The 24,500-nt window shown below is 37.0% G+C and overlaps 1 protein-coding gene across 3 annotated transcripts in view; it reads left to right on the top strand.

The window, feature by feature from the left end:
• The window catches only part of LOC115412190 (dehydrogenase/reductase SDR family member on chromosome X), a 68,859-nt gene that overhangs the window by 34,762 nt on the left and 9,597 nt on the right, over positions 1 to 24,500 (top strand). For 2 of the 3 annotated variants that reach the window (XM_030124535.1, XM_030124537.1), the window contains 2 exons: positions 604 to 711; positions 8,758 to 8,826. In XM_030124535.1, the coding sequence (XP_029980395.1) occupies positions 604 to 711; positions 8,758 to 8,826 (177 nt within the window). The remainder of the gene's footprint in view (positions 1 to 603; positions 712 to 8,757; positions 8,827 to 24,500) is intronic. The other variant, XM_030124538.1, reaches the window with a different exon arrangement.

Here is a 24,500-nt window from a genome sequence, read left to right as displayed (position 1 = left end):
TTATTTCTGTTCCTTGTATTAACTTAAGCAACTGTTGTATTCCCTAAATCTCCTTCTATCACATTCATTCACATTTACCTATTATCGATCGAGCAATTTTCCACCTCTCCTGCGTCAAGTCTTTCTTTCACTATATTTGTTCTTTTACATATTTTTTCAGCTTTTATACAAATAATCAGTTGGATATAAACAGAGCTTCAGATATGTATTAGAAGTGGCACATTCAGGTCATAAGGAAAGTTTCACTCCAGAAAAAACTAACTTCTAACATTTATCCTGTTATTTATCAGTGCTGAATGATAGGAATGTTTTATAATGATAACATTTTTGTCCATATTGACCAGCCCTTATTAATGGTCTCTGGGGAAAAACCTCTGCTCAGTGAAACTGTAAAATACAATCGTCTTATAGATTATGTAATTATTACACCATACCAAAGGAATTTCAGTCCATTGTGATAATAAGAAAATAACAGAGTGTCACTGATCGTCTATAGGTTAAACCACAAGGACTGGAAATGTCTTAAAAATAGTGACTGGTCTGGAAGTGTCCTTATCAAATGACATTCTCTCTGATATGCGTGTCCTCTTCTGCCTCTGCCAGTGATGCCCAGACAAGATGGCAAGGTTGCCATAGTGACAGGAGGAGGCAGGGGAATTGGCTTTGAGGTAGCCCGCCACATGGCCAGACTGGGGGCGCATGTTATCATTGGTACAGTATCAGCAACACAGCAACACTGACACACAAAACAGAACAAGAGACACATGCATGACAAGGAAATTCCCCAAAGAATGACTTTAAAATGAAACAATATAATAGTTTTTGTAGGCGTATATGGTATATTTCAAAATCAATGCACGTAGAATACAACAAAAAACTAGTTACAAATTTAATTAATGACACTAAATAGTGCATCGTAGCTGTCCAGACTTATGTAACCTTATCTTGCTGCTTGTCACGTATGATGACAGAAACGCCTCAGTCACTGTTAAAGTAAAATTAGATTTTACACTGGAGCAGTAACACATTATCTTAAGTATTGTACGCGGCTCTGCAGTGTCAGTTATGCTGAAGGCATACTCGCTCTGTGTGCCTGCTAAAAAGCCTGTAGCTGTCAGACGTCCTTAATGAGCATCCAACAGGACGTTCAGAGTCCCCTTGATGCCCTGTTGATTTGACAAGTTTGTTTTCAGCGCCAGAATGTAATGCTCCAATATGAACCAATGAGTTCTGTATGGGATTTATTACTTCCAACATTGCAGCGGCAGTAAACGGAAAACCGGTCCGTCTGTACATGCTCACACTCTAGCCTTTTATTCAAATATTCAGTTGGCAAAAAGGAAATTATAAAGAGAGAGAGAGAGAGAGAGAGAGAGAGAGAGAGAGAGAGCTGATCAGATTGCCGTAGTCACTCCATGAGGGGAAAATATTACAGACTTATCTGATCTCCAGTATTGTAAATGATCTCCGACAGAGTGTTTCTTTATTAAACTCCATAAATAGAAGATGGTGGTTGAAACGCAGTGATTACAGATCAGAATGAGCCACGCATCTCTGTCTCTGCACATTATGCTTGTGCAGCCTCAGCCTTTACATCCATCTCTGATCACGTAATTGACCCTTGTTGCGCGTTTAAAGTGATACGGAAACCTTACTTTGTTTGACCTGTGTGATCAGTGATAAAGGCTAAACGTAACCGCCAGAATAGCAATGAAACAGCAGTGCAACTGATTGATATTCACTTTGCACATCTGCAACTTTGCCTCATGTTGCGCGAACAGATGTGACTTTATAACAATGAAACTGCAAAATTAGTGTTGGTGTGGTGTGAGTAAAATAGTAACAACTTACAAAATAGACGATACAAGATCAGAGACAATGACAATTAAAAAACACAGTGGTAACAATATAATTCCCAATTATAACAATAACAAAGGTTTATAATAGGGCCAAAAGGGGAAAAGAAGAAAATGAGGGGAAAAAAACAAATTAGCTAAATATTCTTGCATTATGTGCGAGTATAAATAGATAGATACTTTATTAACCCCGAGAGAAATTCAAGTGTTCAGCAGCTTTGCGTACAGCACAAGAAGACAAAACAAAACAGGCAGGTTAGTAACTAGATTAACATTAACATTAAGGTTAGCATATACTCTAAAAAACTTGCTAAAACAAACTTACTCTGAAAATCTTCCAGTACAATACTGTAAATAAAACACTTGTAATTTAAAAATCTGTAGAAAACTAAATGCATTGTCAATGTACAGTATTTACACATGTCAGGGCATAGTGATTTAAAGTGAAAACAGTGATTTAAAGTGATCTAGATTTAAAGTGATCAAATACATACACTGTTGCTCATAAAATTGGAATAAAATAATTTTATGTCTTCTCATGAAATGGTTGTGACAATGTGATTTATTCTTGAAAGATGAAGTATAACTGGGTCTCAGTATGTAATCATCGCACCAGGTCAGAGGTGATTACTGATGTGAAGAAATAGAAATAAAAAGACGAATGTGTCTGATAACAAAGTGAATCCAATTTTATGGGCAACTGTCTACGTACACACATACATTTATATACTGTATATATATGTATACTCACATCTAGATCATGTATAAATGCATTTATATCTCTAGTCCTGCAAATTCATTGATATGCAATGTTTGTTCTGATGTATTGTTAGCTTTTATTTGCTTATTTGAGATAAATAATTTCATTACAGTGAAGAATGTGGACTCCTCAGGCCCCTTGATTCCCATGTTTTATTAGACAATATTATTTATTATTTAGTCCCTCCTTTCTTTATGGTCTTCCCAACTTTTCCATAGCATATGTCCTAATTTAAAAGTATTATTTTATATGTTAACTGCTCCATCTTTTTTATTTGCTCCACCAGTTCTCTCAACTTTCTCCAATTCTTGTAACCAGTTTGTAAGTTTGAGAGTACTGATGTGTTAAATATCCAAGAAGATACTTATCCTCTCATGTAGTAAACTCTGTTATCTTGACTGTCTTTGTTGGTTAATTTGTATATTCAGTTTTAGTATTTGTGAGATTTTTGCATTTTGGTCAAAATGTGTTCAGTGATAATAACAGCCCGTCAGATTTAGAAGTTGACAAAAGCAAAGAATTAAATAATTACAGAGACTTTGATCAGAGCTGTGCAAATACAGAAGGAGTAATGTGCTTTTTAGAAACTAAGCTCCACACACTCACAGTCAGTTTACTCTTTATTCTCCATTTTACAACCACAGGGTCTGGTTTATAACTCTGTCTTTAAATTTTCAGTATTAACCACAGGGAGCTCTGCAGTTAATCAGTGGGACAGTTTCACTTTCATCATAGCATTTAATTGCACATGAACTTTTCTAATTAAACATTAAATAAACTAATTGGAGTTGGAGCCTGATTTGCATGACGTGAAATTGCAAATAGATCAAACAAGCACAGTTATTTATTTATTTATTTATTTATTTATTGCATTATTTTTTTCTTCTTCAATTTCTGTGTTTCCCTAAGCATGAAAAGCATGGTTTCTTCCTGCAGATTAATTGTACATATCTTAATGTGTTAAATATTAAACAACTCTACAAACCACAGTGCAGCAGTGTCAGATGAAACAATAGAAAATATTCTGGTTTACATTATATTTGACAAGTTGAGCAATTAAAACTTTCTCAACTTGTGAAGCTTGTTTTAAAAGCATGCATCAGGTTTGTTAAATGGTACATTTTGGATTTATGTTGGTTTTATATCAGTTGAAATCACATCTGCATCATGTTGTAACCATAAGACAGACTGAATAAATCTGAAAATATCAAATAAATGCACCACCTTGAAACTGACTTGAGTTAGCTTTATTTAGTATTAAGTTTTTCAGCAGGTTTAAATAATTTGGTGCAAAGTTTTTACATTTATATCACACTGACATTTTACTGTCGTTTCCCAGTTATTCTCCTAAAATGGATTAAACCCAGAAATTTTAGACTGATTAACAAAGCAAAGCAATATATGACATCATTGTCATGTTTAGTGCAACATTTTAACCCACTTAATTTCACTAAACCATAAAGATAGAAAAATATTATTAGTGTTATATTATTGATCCTACTGCAGGTTTTTTTTTTGTCAATCACAGTTGCTAAAAATTATTAAGAAACATGTCAGATTCATCGTGTGTGTAGATGATTATATAGAATTGCTTGATTACTATACAAAAAGAGCACAACCCCATGTACGCAGAGCAGATTTTATAAGACAGATGGAAATGTTCACTGTGATTTGTGTCTTATTTTGGTCCACAATGTATATTTTGCTGCTGATGTTGATGATGTTCAGCTGTAAAGAATGCATAGGTGTGAAAGGTTTGCATGCAGACAGCTTTACTGTCAATCGATTAATGGTACATGATAGAATGAAATATAGTTTCTTGGGTTTGTAGTATAGAAGACAAAAAGACACAATCTAAAATAAAATGTATAAAAGATAAATAGGGTAGAATAAAAACTACCATAAAATGTGCAAGCAATAAAAAATAATAAAATAAATTCTTAGTATGTACAAAATTTCACAGTATGCAGCAACAGTACAGTTTAAAGTGATGGTGCATGTAGCAGCAGCGTGAGCAACGATGAAACAATGAAGTAAAGTGGCATTGTGACTTAAATCCCTTTACACAGAGGTGGTTGACAGATTATTGAGTGATGAAAAAATGGTCAGATCCCTCAACAATCTTTCAATGAGTGCCCAGCGATCACCAAGATCTCGCAGTAATCTTCCAGTGATCTCCACGGTCGCCACGATCTCCTCAAAGTTTTGACTCGGCCCAAAAGACTCTCTCAACGAATGCCAACAGAAGCAATCTGTCAACGAACGCTCAAGGAGCCCTCAACGATCTCATCGATCTCCCATTGATCTCTCAGCAATCTTTCAACGAACGCCAAATTTTTCCATCTTGAAAGTGGAGGTTGTTGAGAGATCAGTGAGGGAATGTGTATGACCTGGGGCGCTGCTACCAATTGTGGGCCCCAGCAAAGCTAAAAGTTGTAGGCCCTTTATAGAAATTCTGTATCTTGTGGATTTATCGGATCGGGGGGGGGGGGGGGGGGGGGGGGTGTACAGGGGGTTGGGGCAGCAGTTATATACGTGGGGTTGCGGTCTAAGGCTGAAAGATATATCGTTATTGTATTGATCTAGATATGAACATTCAAGATATTAACATCGAAAAAGCACCGATATAAACGATATAGATTTCCCCCGCGCTCGCCCTGCATGTACAGCTCTGGAAGTCACAACAAATTTCATTTATTTGTACTTTATGTTAATGTTGATGACTGGCAGTGAGTTCTTTGAAATAAAACTGCACTTTCCACATTCTTTTGCATTATGATGTTTGTATTTTTCTGAAAAATGCATGGTTTTCACCGAACCTGTAGTCATATCGTATCATATCGATATCAAGATATGAAATTTTGTCCATATCGTTCAGCCCTAGTGCGGTCCATATCTTACGTATCTAACGCTGGCATGAAGTGAAAGATGTTCGACTCCTGGCTTCTATGCCTCTGTTATACCACGGACCTAACACGAAATTTTCACAACTTCTAACCTGTATGCACTAGACCCCCTCCACTGCTTTATGGGCCCCCAGAAATGCTGGGCCCCATGAATTTGTCATGTTTACCCCACCCCACCCTTATGGTGCTCCAGGGTATGACTATCTTGATGAGCCCCCCTGCCTGATCCGACTGACCCGAAAGATTAAAGTAGGGGGCCAAAAGGCACAACAAGTGCACAAGGATCTCCCAAACGTTTGCACAGAAACAGCTTTTTCAAGGCTTATGAGATTGTTGAGAGATCGGGCCAATTTTTGATTGCTCACTGGTCACCCAATGATCTTTGTGCTGTGCAAAGGGACCCTTAGCAGCATCATGATTCTGTTAAGGTGCGTGGAGGACAGTCTGTGGGGGTAGTCTATGGGGGTGGTGATTTATCTTTACACAGTTAATTTGCAGTTACTTGACAGTTGGCTTTTCTATTTCTAACCCCGGCATAATTAAATCCATTCCTTACAGTAAGTAAGAGATGCAATATCTTGAAATCCTAGACAAATCACAAAGAGACATATATTTTGTGGAAAAATCTTGTAGCTGCAAGATGCCTGTGCGTAGAATATCAATGCGTCTTCCAGGGTAACACGGCTTCTTTTTCATTCACTTCATGAACTTCAAAACTTTGAAGAAAACTCCTGCGTTATTCATTCCGTGTGTACGCCACAAAGTCAATGTCAGAGTATCCTTGGAGACGGCTTGTGCAGAACATAAATGAGCACTTGAGCGCTATGTATGATCACACACACGGAAAATCAATACGCCGGGCAACTTTGTTAAGCGTGTGTTATAGTCACTCACATGTGTGTCAAGACGTCCCGCAGGACTCTGAGAGTATCTCCATTTCCGATATCCTCACCTCTCGAGATAATTCATGAAGTGAGTATATTTATGGTAAAGTGGGTCCCTCTCTGCTAATGGAGTGGATGCATATTTCAGGTGGATTGCGAGCAGAGTGCTTGTGTGAGAAGAGTTTGAGCCGCGGCACCGTCAAATACCACAGCTGGATGTTAAATAGTGTGCAGTTGCATTTGGAGAGCTTTTGAGTAGATCTTCGATAAAAACGATATCGCTTGTAGTATTTTTAGGATGTTGTTATGGAAATTGAATGAATTCTCTGTGGAAAATCATCTTTTGAGGATGGTATGTATAAAGCATATGGTCCTTACTTTGTGTCACGCTTAGTTTATCCATTTATTCAGCAGAAGCAAGATTATTTCAGTGAATTAATTAGGTTACATTTTTAACCCCTAGCTCAAAATATTTAGTAGGCAAATTATTTCCTCAGGGCATATTTTTTAATCAGTGGCTATTTTAATGGAGTGCTGAGACTGAAAGCAGTGGCGTAGAGATGTGTATTTAATGATATGGTGCAAAACCGCTGAGTGTGTGTAGCGGTTTTGTGTGCAGAGGAAACCACGTGCATCTATGGTGAAAGCGTGTTGACGTGACCCTCATGACACCCCGTCACCTAGAAGAGCCTTACCTTTCAGCCCCGCTCTGAACCACAATGCATCAGGGTAAATGATGCTGTGTCCTTGAAAAGACCTGCGTGATAATCCAAGATTAGTCTCTGTGGGTGTTTGTGGGACAGAAAATTAAAGTGCACGTGTATGATTATGTGTGTGAGTTTGGGCAAAAAGAGTCTACATGTACAGTGTATTTATGTCAGCAGTGGATTTAAAGAACATAATGTAATTGTGGCTGTTCATTTATAGAGAGCAACAGTTTATTGGTTTTTATAAAAATAAAACAAAAACAAAAAAAAAAAACAATATTTGACTTTGGATGATCTATGAAAAATAAGGCCAATAAATTAGACACCACACCACTTTCCTGTCTCTCTCTGCTTTTATGTTTTCTTTTATATATTTAATGTCTTGTTATAAAGTCTTTCTTTTCTCTTTGATATACGTGCGGTTCATTTGTATGCAGACGTCCTCTGCAACCCGAGAAGTCCATCCTGAAATAGGCAGTCAGCGCCTGTTTCTCATCATCGCATCAGCTTGTGTTAAACGAAATAAAAATATTTAACAGGCTCAATCTAATGCTAAAATAATAGAATGATGTTTAGTTTCATCAGTGGCTTATATATATATATTTTTTTTTTTTTTTTTTTTCGTTTTTACAATCAGCTGGTCTTGATTGGTGTGGTTGCATGAAATATTTTGCACTGTCTCCACACTGAATGGATCTTATGTTGATATCCTTGTAAAATTAATTTTTACAGCTTAGATCATTCTCTAACTAGTGTTGCAACAGATGAGATTTTCACTGTTTGATGCCAACAAGTGTCACGGTCTTAGAGCAGAATGACATTACAAAACTATTATTATTATTATTATTATTATTATTATTATTATTATTATTATTATTATTATTATTATTATTATTATTATCAGCTGTAGTAAAAACAGAAAGCTTGTTTGGTGGAGCACTTTATTATATCTGAAAATGTATATAGATGTATTTATATTTATTACTGAAAATTTATGAATGTAGCTATATAGTGTTTACATGTATATATAGTTATTTAGAACTGAAAATATATATATGTATTTATTTAGAACTGAAAATGTATAAATGTATATGGTGTTTATAGATATGTAGATGTATATATATTTATTTAGAACTAAAAATGTATAAATGTATATAGTTAGAGGTTATTTTTTCTTATTTTACTGTCTTTACAGTTTTTATTATATCTTGTATATATAGTTCACTAGAAAGACAACTTCCAGCAAAGGATTCCTTGTATATGTTTATGTACTTGGCCAATAAAAATGATTCTGACTCTGAAAATTGATCATTTTTGTGTTAAAAGTCTCTCTTTTGCAAAAGCTGCTCCTTGTCATGGGGTCAGCGGTCACACTAAATAGTGACTATAACCTTTCGAACCCATTTAGTTCAGCTTTTGTGTGATTTTTTTTTTTTTTTTTTTTTAAGGCTGTGCACGTAGTTTCTGTATTTTCTTGTATCTGAAGAAAAAAGAATGATAAATAAATATGTATCTGCTCATTTCAACCATGCAACAACAACAAAACTAAAGGTGGCCTAAGACTAAAAGTGAAAATTAATAAAGACAGTTAATAACAGCTTGTGAAAGGATGCACTAATGTCCATGCGTCTCCTTCTCCTTTAGGTGGGAGGGATGAGCAGGAGGGTCTGGCAGCCGTCACCAGGATCTGTGAGGAGTCCAAAGAGGCCAAAGGTAACATCGCACACAAGTCTCGGAACACATGCACGACCATGCACATCCACATACAAATACTTGTTTGAGTATGTCACTGTTTGAAGATAAAGGTCAGAGCTGCATCAGTGCATTGTCCCCCAGGCTTGTTTTTACAGTCTTACACATACACATATTAACACACTCGCAGGTAAAACCAAACAGACACCCAGACTTCCTGTGGTGAGTGTACTGTGAGGAAGAGGAGGATTTAAGAGCTGCAAAAGAAGGTAGAGAAAAGACACAGGGGGAGGATGGATGGGGTGGGGGTAGTGTGACAAATGGATAATTACAGGAAAAATATAAAATAAAAAAGAATAAAGTGAATAGAAGTAGGAAGAGAACAAAAGTGCAGAGAGGTGACGGAGATGAGAGGCGACAAATGATAGCGGCAAAAAGATTTATTACTCCATTGACTAAAGCTTACAGTGCTCTCTGTAACTCCCATGTTGAGAAATTGATTCTGCTGACCTTCACAGCACCATAAATTCCTCTACAGTGTCATGACTAAAAGGCCTCATAAGTTATCCTGAATCAAGCAGCCTTGAGTCCCCACCAGCCTTCGAGGTGTGTCAGCGGCTCCTCACCACAGAGGATGCCCTGTGAATTGGGCTAATTGCACAACATCAGTGATTATTTAATAGCACTACATAACTACCACTTGTTAATGTTTTAGAGGAGCTTAAAACCACACATGGGGTATTTGTAGAAAGCGCATCTAAGCCTCCAGCCGCCGCCGCTTCCCATGACATGAAGTAGGTGACAGCTATGAGCTTGATGACTCATAACCCACATTCTTGGCTTTCCTTTCCAAAGAGTCCACATTAGAAATTTAAGCTGTCTGTCCTTCTTTTAACATTTCGTTAGACTCTACAGTCCTTCCTAAAAGTAAGGCATAAGCAGTTAAGACTTCATCCATCCATGATTTCCAAGAGTGCAGAGTTTTTAGAGGCTAAACATCAGGGAATTGAAAACATTGTCCTTATTGCCGCATAATGTAATGCACACTGTAAGGCTGTTCAGAGACATACCGAGTTAAAACTAATTGCTGAACCGCACTGGGTTAGACTGGTAGTACAGGATTTTCAGTACTTACAATTCATGCCCTCTTTAGCCCAGTTCAGACCAAATACACAACCATCCACCTGGATTTAACAAAGCAAATAGTTAGAGTACCTGTAGTGAATATTCATTGCTAGCTATTTCAGAAAAATCATGTATAATATGAACAATTCTGTCATGTAACTTACATCATAGCCCCTTGTTAAATATGTACTAAGTCACTGCTCCATCAGTCAGGTACAGTCAGTGACATGTTGCCTCCTTTACGGGCTGTTCCAGCACCGGCATAGTGACGCAGTGAAATTGTAGTTTCCAATTAGCTGGATTGTCATGGACTGGTCACTGCTTCTGTGCCACCAGTCTAAAGGCGAAGACACACCAACCCGGTTTTCCGTGGTTGAATGTCGTCGGGCAGTCTGGCGAGGTCGGTGACATGAGTCTATTTGGTGTGCTCTGTGTGATCGGCCATTGTTAATGCCGTCGCCATTCTTTTCAGCCGATTCAACATGTGTAACACTGGTCTAGAATTTTTTAGAAATGATTTGCTTCAGAGATTAAATGTGCTAAATGTTACGGATTTGAATAATATTAATTGGAAAATAAATGACAAAAGTGCCAGTTTGCTGATGTTTTCAAGGTATATGATTAAGTGTTATTACACATATATATTGGTTTATGTACATTTATATAATAGTTTTATAAATCTTCCACTAAATAGAACCTGTAAAGTGAATGTATTCTAATGTGCAGACAGTGTTTTGAAGTAGATCTTGTAGCTCTGAGACAAATATTCCTTTTGAGTCAAGCCCATCCTCTCCTTAATTCTTGAGTTTCACATTTTGACCCAAGGCTGTATCTTGGAAACTTCAGCCAACCAGCATTTTTGACTTGATTTTTCTTTATCAGTGACTCTCATGTGGTAAAATTTCATTATTTTTATTCTGGAAGCATTTTCCTTGTAGAGCAGTGTAATTGGCCACCACCCAGTCGTTCAGTTGGACCATTCTGATTTGATTGGTGAAGGGATACCTCTTGACTAGTGAATCAGTGAATGACAAGTTTGAATATGGCTATACCAAGGTACTTGACACTATTATTGTCTTATATAATAGGCCATGAACTGCTCAAATTGTATCTGAATGAGTTCCAGTCAGTGTTGCCCATGAACTTCATTCATTCCATGAAGTGAACACTGTTAGCATTGTTAGCATAGTGCAATTTCTCCTTAGTTTTCGCCTGTAACATCTTTCTTCTTTCACAAGAAGAAGCCTGAGAGCTGACAACGCCAGTATCTTCTTATTACTAGCCATCCGTTCAACAAGTACAACAACAACCCCTCTTGACTACTCAACACTCTTTGCTGACAACAATGACAGACAACAACGTACTCTGTGTTTTGGTCTGGAGAGATGTTCCATCATTTCTGGTTTTACGTCTCCCACAAGCGCAAAATGTACGCTCAAGTCGGTAGTCGATTTGGTGTGTTCACACTTTTTTGACCGCATTTGGGAGACGGGAGCTGATTGAACAGTCGGGCTACCTTTTCTGGCAATGATTGGCAGTCGGGTTGGTGTGTCTTCGCCTTAAGATGACACATTATTGGCCAGTGCTGGGTCATGTGTCTAGGACAATGACCGAGTGCAAAGCTAATTGCTAGCCATAGTTTGCTTCTTGAACATGTGCTTTCCACTCAATCTTGCTCACTGACTACTGCTTGTTAGTCACACTCAATCACCTGGAATCAACAACGGTATGCCACTTCCGGCCATCAATGGCTGCTCCTTATAGATTCTGCCTACGTGCTTTATTCATGTAATAAAAAGGTCCAGTGTGGTGCATTTAAGGCTTTTTTTTTTCTCTTTTTTTTTACTGAATTTGCACCTCTGTTCTTTCTAAGTAATACACAAAGCACAATTAATGTCGTAAGCATGACCAGTACAGGTGCACTTTAAAGCTAATTACTGAACCTCCGTGTCTTAGACTGGTAGTACAGGGTTATCAGCACCAACAATTCATGGCCCCTTCAGCCCAGTTCAGTCCAAATACACATCCTGACCGAAAAAAAAAGCCCAAGGCCCCCTGCCTGGATTTAACAAAGCAAATAGTTAAGATACTGCTTCAGCTGCAACAAGTTCTTTAATCCTAACTGATGCAGTGGGTAGCTTCTCATTTCTTGAATAACCATCAGTTTATTAGAGAGCCTAAAGAATGGACAATACCAGGATTTATTCGGCTCAAATTGTGAAAGAGTGGTTCAGGGAGCATGAGACATCATTTTCACACATGGATTGGCCTCCATAGAGTCCAGACCTGAACCACATTGAGACTTTACACAGAGGTCTGACTCTACATCATCAATACAGCATCTTGTCCAAAAATGAATGCATGAATGGAAATGAATGTTGTGACATGTATTGTGACACTGCATAAAGAATGTGTCAAAGCTAAAGATGGTTCAGTGAAATATTGTGTGTGAGACTTTTTTTGGCATGGCTTTGTATTTATGACAGTGACATAGTAATAGTGAGTTGCTTATGACAGTTGCATTTCTAGTAGTGAAGAAAAACCAATGACATTAATAAAACAAAAAAATAAAATGATGGTTGAGGATTGCTGTCGTCTATTCCCAGAGCAGATCCACCATTAAAAGGGGAGCAGAGAAAACACTAACTAGCGAGACAGTGTTCCGCCAAGGGAACAGCTGATAATAACACTGGATTGTATTTATTTATTTATTTTTGGGAGGGGAGGCATTTTATCCTGTATTAGAGAGACAGCAGAGAATGACGGGGGATGATGTGGGCCCAGGTCGCTGCGATAAGACCTCAGCATTTATGTTACATATTCGAACAGATGAGCCATAGAGGTATCTGATTTATTTCCTTTTTTACACAAATTTTAGTTCAGCTTTTGAAAAACTGGAAATTTTAGTGAAAAAAAAGAAAAATGCATCAGAAATCAGGGTGAGCACAGACAAAAATACCCATCTGTAATTAGTATTTCAGTCGCATGAATGCAAATGCACACCTCTGAGCTCTTAATGTTTCCAATTGTTCCTTCACACATTAAGGTGAAATGTTATTCTGATGTGTGTTAGAGGAGATATTAGGAACTCACAGCACCAGTGTGTCTGTAAAATGTTTTATGAATTTGATTTGAACTATTGAAAAGTTGCAAAAAGAAAGTGCCAGTTGTATCTCACTGATTTGCAGTGAAGTAAAACGATGATATACTATGCTGTACACACAGAAAATAAAACATAAAATAAAAGAATAAAACTGGACCGACCAGGCAGGAATTACAACAAACATACATTGCAAAACTTTACCTCATACAAGACCAAAGACATACATACCACTCAGTCAATAGTCAGGTCCATAGTGAATAAACAAGGCTGTGTTTTAAAGCATTCTACTGTTATTTATCCCAGAAGAAGTCAGTATGTCAGTTAAATGCTTGCTACATCAGAATCTGTGGAAAAAAGTGTTTCCATTTTCTTTATGTGCATTGACTTTTTTTCCCAGCAAAGACAAAAACCATCTCTTCCTTTTTCTACGAAACCGAGAAGAAATTTGGGTCTTTCTATAAACATTTTGATTACAAAGTGACTAAGTAAAATAATATAAAAACATTATATAGCCCTTTTCACAGTTAAAAACCACAGAGTGCTTCACAAAAAAACTTAACTATATAAAATCAATTAAACAACATCAAAACAATGATTTTCTAGTTTACTGAAGTGATAGTGAGTGGAACTGCTGGAAATTCAGGAAATCCTCAGTAAGTTCAAGGATACTACTGAAATGTTAGCATAGAGCTAAAGGTCATTAAAATAATTGCTTATCTTAGTCGACCAACCAGGTTACATTGAAAAACTGGCCATGCAGTGAATTTTCCACAAAGTGTTCCTGTTGTATGTTTGCATGATAAAAGCTTTCAGGAAGTGGTGTTTCTGTTAACATCGTCGAGTGTACAAGGGAAACAGTGGCCACAGTTTGGTTTAATCTGAAGTTAGAGCAGTGTTTCTTAAACTGTGGAGTGCGAAAACTTGCCAGGGGGGTCATTGGATCACTCCTGGGTGTTTTTTTTTTTTTCCTTCAGGTTAGAACATGTAGGAGGTGGAACTAATGTTTTAGTGTTGGAGCACCCTGGACTGATTTTAGGGACTTACAAAAAACAAATCTACTGCCATGGTAATCTGTCACTAAACTAGACAAAGAGTTTAAGTTTGGAGAATGGACGAGGGTTTTACTGGAAAAGAAAAATGTGCAATGTTTCTGTTTTTGCACAGTTTGTACAGTTTGCACTTTAATGTTCTGAAATGTGCATGTAAATGGACTCATTGCTGCCACTGATATTGTTAAAATGCTCATCTTTGTTACCAAAATGTTTCTGTTATTAAAAAAAAAAAGCAACTTTATTATTATAGTTGTAAGATAATTGCACATTTCCTATTTTTATTTGGAAAATTATTGTCTGAGGGAGCAGTCTTGTTGAGTTTATTCGTATTATTCAAGCAAAAAAACATAAGTTATTTTTAATTTATACAACAAATTATTCAAGGAAAAGCAAAAAGAATTGTTATGATATTCATGTTTCTTTCAATTGAAGTTATAATTGCACGGCTGTTACAATGTTGTTGGACTTAAGGGGGGCCTGATAGAAAAAGACTGAAAACCACAAAGTTAGATGCAGGAAAAGTGAAGGGTTCTATTTATTCAGTCAGTAAATATACAGTCAGGTCCATAAGTATTTGGACAGTGATACAATTTTTGTATTTTGCTTCTGTACATCACCACAGTGGATGTAAAATGAAGCAATCAAGATGTGGAGACTTTTAGTTTTAATTAAAGGGGTTTACCAACAATATTCTATGACCTATTTTTTTGTACAACATCCCTCCATTTTCAAAGGGTGAAAAAATGTATGTCATTGTCCAAAACTGTGTGGCCCTGGCTGTAGAGATTCAGATTCAGATAATGCTGAGTGAAAACAGCACCTATTACCTGAGGGTTATAATGAATAATGAAGCAGAGCAATGGATTGGTTTTACAGTGCAGTTAATTTCACTTCTTTATACTTTTGACTCGGGTTGTTAAATTAAACAAACGTTTGTACTTTTCTTTGCTAAATTAGAAGTGAATAAAACATGAAATCCTGACCTTGTAGCTGGTGATTCCTGCAGATTCATATCTTGTTCTCTGCTGGAACTGCATAGGTTATTGTTGTACTTGATGATTTCTTATTAATGGAGACGAGTGAGGTTTATGTATGGTTTTAACAGTAAGGCTGCCAATTGGAGTATTTTTTATGTTTTTTGTTGTTTCTTGGCTGTGGAAAGTAGTAGAAAGCTGCCTGGCGGAGTCCCTGCTTGTGTGTAAGTGGCTGTCAGGTACAGAGACAGCGGCCATGTAGCTGGTGTCATTGAAGTCGATTTCCCTGGACGAGGCCGTGGTGGAATTGATTACTTCTTTTGTAATTGGCAGGCACTGAAGCATAGGGGACAAGGGAGGTGTCTGTAGCCAGATGCTTGTGCACTGAATAAGAATGTGTTGTGTGCGTGTGTATATGTGTGTGCTTGAATGAGACGGTAATGGATTCTCATTAGTATGTGAGGCAGCAGCTTTAAACATCTCTGTCCAAACGCCCTTTGGCATCCTTCCTAGTGTTTGCACATTTGTCTCTTTTGAGAAATGGGAGACAGCTCATAATATACATGTAGGCTGCAGAGGTGGCTCTTCAGCTGTGGACCTGTGGGTGAGTCATCATCAGCAAAATGAAGGGTTTCATTCACTAAAAACTGTCACAGCAATAAAACATACAAGATTGACTATTCATTCAAGTCATTTTGAAAACTATTACAGGTGACTTTTGAGTTTTTGAACCTTTGATTAACTTTTAATTGCATCTATTCTGAAAAATCCCTCCAATATATTTTGCACTTAACCACCTCAGATGTTGAGATTTAAAGGTCCAGTGTGTGAGATGAAGGGGGATCTAGTTGCAGTATTATAGAATATTCACCATTAAGTTTTTATAGACGTATAATCACCTGAAATTAAGAAGCAGTGTGTTTTTGTTACCGTAGAATGAGCTGTTTATGTTTGTGCAAACAGAGTAGGTCGCCTAGAAAGTATAAGCCAAACACTGGCTTAAGGGCAGTGATTCCCAACCTTTTTTGGTTTGACCCCATTTTAACATCACACATTTCTGGCAACCCCAGACATTCAAAACAGAGACTTTTTTTTGCTAAAATGAATTTATTTTTGATCTTGTATTAGTTTTCTATACTATGTTGCAAATAAATATTAATTTTAGACGACATTTAGGCTATATAATATATACATATTATTATGGACGGAGGCAGAAAAGCCAGGTGTAGATTACTGCACAGAGTGAGAATTTTATTTTCCTTGGTCAGGATATGTACAGTCAGTCCAGCTTGTATTTACAAGGCTGCAAATTAATACTGAACAAACAATAACTCAAACTGTGAATTCTGAAAGAGCTGCAGCATCTGAAACTGACCACAATAAACATTTGAAAGATAAACTACCACAGTGCTTCAGTTTCAGCAACTGTTTGTCATGTGTTTAATGTATAGTGATTGTCTCTCTCAACTCACCATATATATTTTATTAGTAAATTTTTATTTTTATTTTTATCAATTACTAGGAATTTCAGGCGACCCCATTTGAATTTCAGGCGACCCCACGTGGGGTCCCGTCCCCAAGGTTGAAAAACACTGCTTTAGGGAATGCATTTCATGTTTTTTGTGATTTTAGCAGCCACCTTTGGTTCTCCTACACCAGGGTTAGGCTACCCACGGCGCCTGGTTTATCAGTCCCTCTGCAGTGGATCCCCTGTGGCTTTTCCTAAATCAGTTAAATAATAAAACACACATGAAAATCAGTAATACTTCTTTAACTTTGCTTTCATTTTTTTTGACAATCTTACATTACCCCCTTGGACAAATGTGTAATGGATAGAACAAAAACACTTTGCAAACTAAAATGCGAACGATGTGCTACATTATGCAATGCTATTAGTTATAGCTATTAAAGGTTAAAGGTTACCTTGCTTAAGTGTCCCCATAGGGAAATTCCGTTACTGCATTTAACCCATCTTAGTACATGTACTGTACTTTACATTAGCACTAGCAATTAGCATGTAGCACACATTAGGAGCAGTGAGCTGCCATGAAAGGTGTTTGGGGACTAATTCTAGATCTTCATCAGCATAGTGATCAAGGGCACTGACAGGAGAATTAACCTATATATACACCTTTTTTTTTTAAGTAGATTAGTATAACTTCTGGATCTCTGCTGGTTGTAACATCAACCCTCATGCAGCATTCACATGAAATAATCAGTCTGTTTTTTACTCAAATATTCTGACATTATTCTGAAGTTCTAATGTGTACGGCAGGCTCACCGTTTGCAGATAACTGAAAAATATTCATCACTATAGCTGTCATGCATGTCATCCATGTCATTTTTATGAAGGATTTAAGTTTATTCTTTCAGTCAGTATCCGTGCTATAGTGTGACATGAACCTCCTGAATTTCCACAAAAAACCTCAGTTGTATTCCACCAGGAAATAGGCTGAAATCACTCCAAATCACAGAGATGTTGATTCACACGGGTCTCACATTATCATTATCGCAGGACCTCTGTGTGTGCTGAAACAGGCTAGGTCATTTGCGGTGAATTTTTTGCTTCACAAATTACAGACATGGTTGATTCACACGGCATTAAGATTATAGTGACGACCTCTAAAATAATGACAAATTACCAGAGCTCCACATGGAATACTTGTCCCATGCTAATAGAGCTTATGTTGTATTTATTCTCTAAGTAGACTGCTATTTATTTTACACAAACAAATAAAATGAATAATCCATTAAAGATAATGCAAATGTCCTAAAGTGCTTTCCTTATGAGTTCTATAATGTTATTAATAGACCAGACGAGTGTCATAGATTAAAATAGAAATACTGAAGACATAGAAAGTTAAGAATTATTTAATCATCTTGTGGCAGAACATAAACAAATGTTCATTTATACCTACTGTATTAGTAGCGTTGATGATTTCTAAATGTAGACTAGATGGGCTGTGATACTTGCAATACAAAGGGCCCAAATATTTTTGGGGCTCAAGACAGAAATTTGAGGTCAGGGCTGTTCATGTGGTAGCAATCTGCAATCAGCAGTGCATCTGAAAAAAATTACACAGAATCAATGTCAAACCATGCAACATCTTAAATTTGTAATTGTGCAGAAAACATTTCAAACACTGCATGTCATTTTACAAAAAAAATTGACAATCACAATTGGTGAATCACAAATGTTTAATTAACTTGTTGAAATAATTTAAAACAAGTGGTGCCAGGCAAAACAAACCTCGCCCCTTGCACGTATTTCGCCCATTATAAGTAAATTGGAAGATTTAAAAAAAAAAATTGAACCTTGACCTACTTTTCCCTAAATGTAATGAAATCTATTCTGGGTTACTGGCAATCTGTCAACCCAATTTGGTATGAATGGAACCAGTAGTTTTGCAGCTAAAGTGTTAACAAATGAACAGAATCAAAAACAATACCCTTGCCTCCCCTTCGGTGTGCGGGGTAATAAATTGAAAAACAACTGATAACATTGCTATATTTTGACTCATTCAGGGCATAGAGGATTCTTAGAAACAGCTGGCACTGCACTGCAGCAGCATTAAAATCAAATGTTCAAGTGTCAGACACACAGAACATCATTTGAATCTGCAGTATTCACATGGGGATAGAGAATCTACTGCATGTGTCACAAGATGTCAGAACTGAAATGATTTCATCAATCATCAGTGATTTCAAGTCCAGTGATTGAGTCTGAGTCACTGACAGCTGAGAAGACGGACAGCGCTTTCGGTTTGTTGTGTAGGTGAAAACCCTCAGGACACAATTCATCTCAACAAATATGCCTCAGGGAAATTACTGTATCTCCAGTGCTTTATCTGGTTATGGAACGTTCCCCACTTCTTGTATGGATTACATTGCTTACAGGTTATTCTAGGGAATGAATGAACATCAGATAATCGTTAGACCACCGGTGATTGTCTATTGGATTTTAGTGTAGCCTTTCAACATGACCTTTTGATATTTTGTTTGTGGAAAATTCATTGCTCATTGTTTTTTTACTCTCAATTAATGCTGCTCTTATTTTATTTTATGTAGCCTTAATTTTAATATAGTTTATTTCTTTATGACATTTGTGAAACAAACATTCCATGTGTCTTGTGCCAGATTTTTGTACACAATGAAACCACATTAATGACAACTGTTGACTTTGTTTTGCTTTGTCACAGTGGTTTTGGCACATAATTCTTCCCAGAACTGTACAACGTACAGCTAAACCAAAATGTTTGTCACACACACCCTCTAATAATTGCATTTTACGATTAGGTTTTTCCATAAACTAGCCACTATATAATGTTAAAGGAAATATAGTGCCATGTACCACATTCAGTCAGTTACATATGAATTTGGATAATTACATAGGCTCAGAAATAATTGGAAAAAAGATTGATGACTGCATTTAAAATGGTTGTAACTGATTATGGTTACTGCAATATTTTTGTTAAATCCCTTGAATTAAAGCTGAAAGTCCACTCTACAATCACATCTTGATTGCGTCATTTCAGATCCACTATGATGGTGCACAGAGGAAAAAAATTCAGCATTTATACCATTGTCCAAATACTTCTGGACCCGACTGTGTTTATAGAACCAGGCTTTAATGTGTCCGTGGTGTGATAAAGGTACTGTCCCTGGAAATCGTGTGCACATTCCTGTAGAAACATACTAATGGCTTTAGACAGCATGTGGGCTTCAGTCAATGAGGCTTAAAGCATTTTACTTTAAATTATAACCGCATACACACACACACACGAGCACACGTACACACACAAAAAGGGTATTTCTGATTTTTGCCACAGGCAGCGCTGTCTGTCCACTAACTTTAGTCACGGTGCACTTGAAAGCAACACATTCTGCCTCAAACCAAAGGCCTAGATTAACAGTGTGAAGCCAGGAAACCTGTGTGTGTGCTCCTATTTGTCTGCTTACCACATATTCAGTTTAGGTCTCACTTCCTACCTCCTCATGCTGTTATTTTACTTATACTCATTCTCTTATGACTTTTGTTTTTATAGAGTTCAGTTAATAATGGAACTGCTCCAGAAAGTTCAATACAATATGTAGTGTAATGAGCGTTTCTAAAGAGCTGTGCTTCCGATATCCCCTGGGTTGTTTCTGATTGTTTGTTTGTTTGTGTCAGGGATGTTATATGTACGTGTTAACACATCTTGACAAAGCGCTTATTTGAAAGTATCGTTCTTTAAAGCTGGAGTTGACTGGGGTCCCAGCCAGCTTCCTCTCTTGTACATCAACTGAATAAAAGTGTTACTGGAGAAGCTAAACCTGGCACCATGCCCAGACCTAATATTCTTGGATATCACTGTGTTTATCAGACGGCTCAAAGTGAAACTATTTATACCTTCTTGTCTGGGTCTCATAAGAAGTGCTTTCAGAAGGGACAGTTCATTCATAGCGCTGTAAGCAATACTGAAAGAGAGGAAAAGAGGGCAGTGGGATTTGATCCAGCACCACTGAGGGAATTACATACGACTTTGGATTCAGAGGTGTTTGACAATCACTGTATAAAGAAAAAAATTGTGTGTTTAGAGCAGGCAAGTGAGGTAAGAATTCAACACAATATTGGACTCTAAATGTCCTTTTAGCTCAGATAAATGTGGGAGCTGTGAAAGTAAAGCATCAGGCCAAAATGAATTGCATATCAAAGTGTTTACTGTCACTTCTGAAATGTGTGAGCAATGCAGAATCTCAGGCCTGTTGGCAAGCGGAGGAGAAATTTAATGTGTTTACCAGTGATGCATTTTAATATCAGATTTAGGTGTAATCCAGCTTAATCATATCCATTGTAGTCACATTCAGGACACAAGATGCATGTTAAAGCCAGGTGGAATTGTGGGATTTATGGCAAGGGAAGAGAACCGCCCTCTCATGATGTTTGAGAGCAGAGAAAAGATGCCACAGCGTATATAGCTCATCACTGTCTCTGATGAGAGCTGGGCAGTGTTAGATTAAACTGGTTTATATGTGCTGATATGGAAATGATAACTAAGACAGTAAAGAGTCTGCAGAGATGCACTGTTATATCAGCTGAACATCAGTATCTGCCAATAAGGGCCTAGATGACACTGGATATTGACAAATACAGGGTGTCCCATAAGTCTCCATACATAGGAGACATAATACATTCCATACATATATGGTTCTAACATGTATTTCTTTATATTTCTTCTTTATAGTTCTTCAGCAGACACGCATTGAAATGTGTTCCCGACAAAATGGCAGTCATATAGAGCATGTTATATAAATAAAAATGGTTTATGTCAAGAAACGTTTATTTTTCGTATGTATGGAGACTTATGGGACACCCTGTACAATGTCATTTCACCAATGGCAGTGTCTGTTTTTATCTGTTGTGTTGTATCAAAGGTTCCTTCATAAAGCTTGTATGATTGGATTTGTACTTGTTCAAACAGTTAAAATACTAATTGTGTTTCATAATTAAGAATTATTTGTTTCCTTGCTGCAAAACCAAATAAGTAAGAAAAACCAACACTGGTATCAGCATAAGTCGTGGCCACATTATTCTTAAAACATCACTAGTGGCATTAGCTCCATAAATAATGATTATGATCGAATTCAGAATTTCAGTCTTTATGTCATCTGAATTAATTTGAAAAAGATTGTTATCAGAACCACTTTGATTCATCATCTTTAAGTCTTGGTTTTTGAGGATGAAAAACACATTGAAGTGTTTAAAATAATTTCTAAATAACTAACTAACGAACAAATATGCACATGATGTTGAAATTATTTGCACCCCTTGCACACTGCAGTAACATTTGCCTGTAATGAAAGACTCATTCACTTTGTTAAGTCATTAATCTAAAATAGATGAGGCTGTTTAAGTAATCGTCTCCAAAGGCAGTTTGTGTCGGTTTCATACAATCCCACTGTAACAAAAGCACAGTCAGTCTGTTTTCCCATCGACTTAAGGCGGCTGAGCTTTATAGAAGTTCCCGGGGTCGTAATTGAGGGCTGGCAGCAGCAAGCCCACGCTCGATCGATGGCATTTCACTCCCAGCGGGCTTTCTAGATATGACTGGCCTGTCTGAAAGGGCCTGACCCCGAGGGAGACCACTCAAGAGGACTAGAAAGGACTGACAGGCAGGACACACAGAGCAACAGTGAAGCACCTGTTCTCAAACCAATATTTATATATATATATATATATATATATATATACAGGGTGGGGAAGCAAAATTTACAATATTTTGAGGCAGGGATTGAAAGACAGTGTATGACCAATTAGTTTATTGAAAGTCATGAGAATTTATTTGCCACAAGAAAATGTACATAATAGAAACTGTTTTTATTCTATGTGTCCTCCTTCTTTCTCAGTAACTGCCTTCACACGCTTCCTGAAACTTGCGCAAGTGTTCCTCAAATATTCGGGTGACAACTTCTCCCATTCTTCTTTAATAGTATCTTCCAGACTTTCTCGTAATAGTTTTGCTCATAGTCATTCTCTTCTTTCCTTTATAAACAGTCTTTATGGACACTCCAACTATTTTTGAAATCTCCTTTGGTGTGACGAGTGCATTCAGCAAATCACACACTCTTTGACGTTTGCTTTCCTGATTACTCATATGGGCAAAAGTTTCTGAAAAGGTTTGGATAATAGTGTTAGGTATGATTATGACATCAATATATGTTTGGTTTCAAAACAATTGACGTAGTGCCTGCTGAGAAAAAACAACTAAATGTTCATTGTAAATTTTGCTTCCCCACCCTGTATATATTTTTTTATATATGTGCACACATGACTGCTGTTCTGATTCAGTCCATCACACACACACACAGTAATGCTGCATTACACTTGTGCTTACGGCCATTCAAGCACACTTTCTCTCTCTGTCATTGTCCTTTTTGGTCTTCTTATACTTCTTCTCTCACAACACAACACACTCAGCAGGAGGTGAGTGGCATGGCCTGGAGATAAGACCGCTATCAGAGCTTCATCTGGGAGGGCTGCACTCTCATCTGTCATAGCGGCCTTTTTCCTCTATCAGCTTCATCAACTCTTCCTCTGTCTGTTCTCTTCCTCTTCTTCCTGTCTTTCTCCTTCATAGCTGACCCTCTTAAGTAGAGATTTGGAAGTAACAATGCAATTATTTTCATTGTGAGGGACAGTATTAAAGATTAGAGCTATGAATGGCATGCAAAAAAATAAGATGGCACACAAAAATCCTGTGACACTGAAGGTGATGAACTCCATTAGAGCCAAAAAATACAGCACATGATAAAAACTTTATGTGACCAACTTAAAAGATAAAAGATAAAGGATAAAAGACACTTCCCTCCTCAGAGGAAAATGTGAAATCTACGGAAAGGAACATTCTGTGAGGAAAGGAACAATTTAAGGGTTTTGCTGGTCATTTTCTGTTGCACTGTATATGTAACCCATTACATTAGAAAACTGCAGCATTCAGCGATTACAAAAACACTTAAAATATGCAGCTAATATATAGTAACAAATGCATATTAAGTATAATCATGGCATTTAATGTTTATCCTAAACTGATCTTAGCAACTCTGGACATGATGCTACTGAATATAAAAACTCCCAAGTGACTACATTTGTGTGTCTTGATGCTTTCATTGATTGCTTTTTAAATTAAGTGTCTTATTAAAACTGTTTATCTTCAGACATGTACAATATAAAATCATATTAAAAAGTTATATTCAGTGGTAAACTTGCATTCAGAAGGTCAAATAGAACATTTTAGATACAAGGACACGCATAGGCCTATCTGTGAAATAGATCCAATATAATGAAAGCATGAGTAAGTAAGATAATCTACTAAAAACACATTGAAACATTTACCAGAGCATGTTGAACTGTAAAAAATTACTTAAGAACCTAAGTTTAACCAGGTACTTACATTTCTATAAGAAAAGTAATTTCCAGCATTTCCATTTAGCAATCACTCGGCAGTCATATTGACTTTCAATGTGGCCACAAATTGCAGATTTATTTCATATCCCCTGGAGAATCACTCTGCCAGATTTGGTGCTTGTATCACCCTTTGCACAGTTTCATTCCAAAATTGATTTTTGCCTTTTCTCCCCTGGGTTCAGCTCTCACAGCTTTAATTTAGCAGAAAGAATTTGAAGAATTTATGCTCACTTGAGGTGGTTTTTAACCTTTTTTTTGACAAAGAGATAATGCACTTAATGGGAGAAAGAAATACCGATTTGAAATAGGATTCTGGCATAGTGAATATTTGACTCGTGAATGATCGGCTGTTTCTCCCTCTGGAGGTGGAAAAGAAGAATTTAGTTGTTTCTTTCTTTTTCTTGTTGAAAGTGTTAATTTTCTGATTCAACACATGATCACATTATACAGTACTAGTTAATTTGGTCTCATTCACAATTGATGGAAACATTCTTAAT

Source organism: Sphaeramia orbicularis, chromosome 21 (assembly GCF_902148855.1).
Source record: "Sphaeramia orbicularis chromosome 21, fSphaOr1.1, whole genome shotgun sequence".
Taxonomy (NCBI): domain Eukaryota; kingdom Metazoa; phylum Chordata; class Actinopteri; order Kurtiformes; family Apogonidae; genus Sphaeramia; species Sphaeramia orbicularis.
Note: the sequence above shows the minus strand (reverse complement) of the source record. Positions and strands in the feature narration are given on the sequence as shown.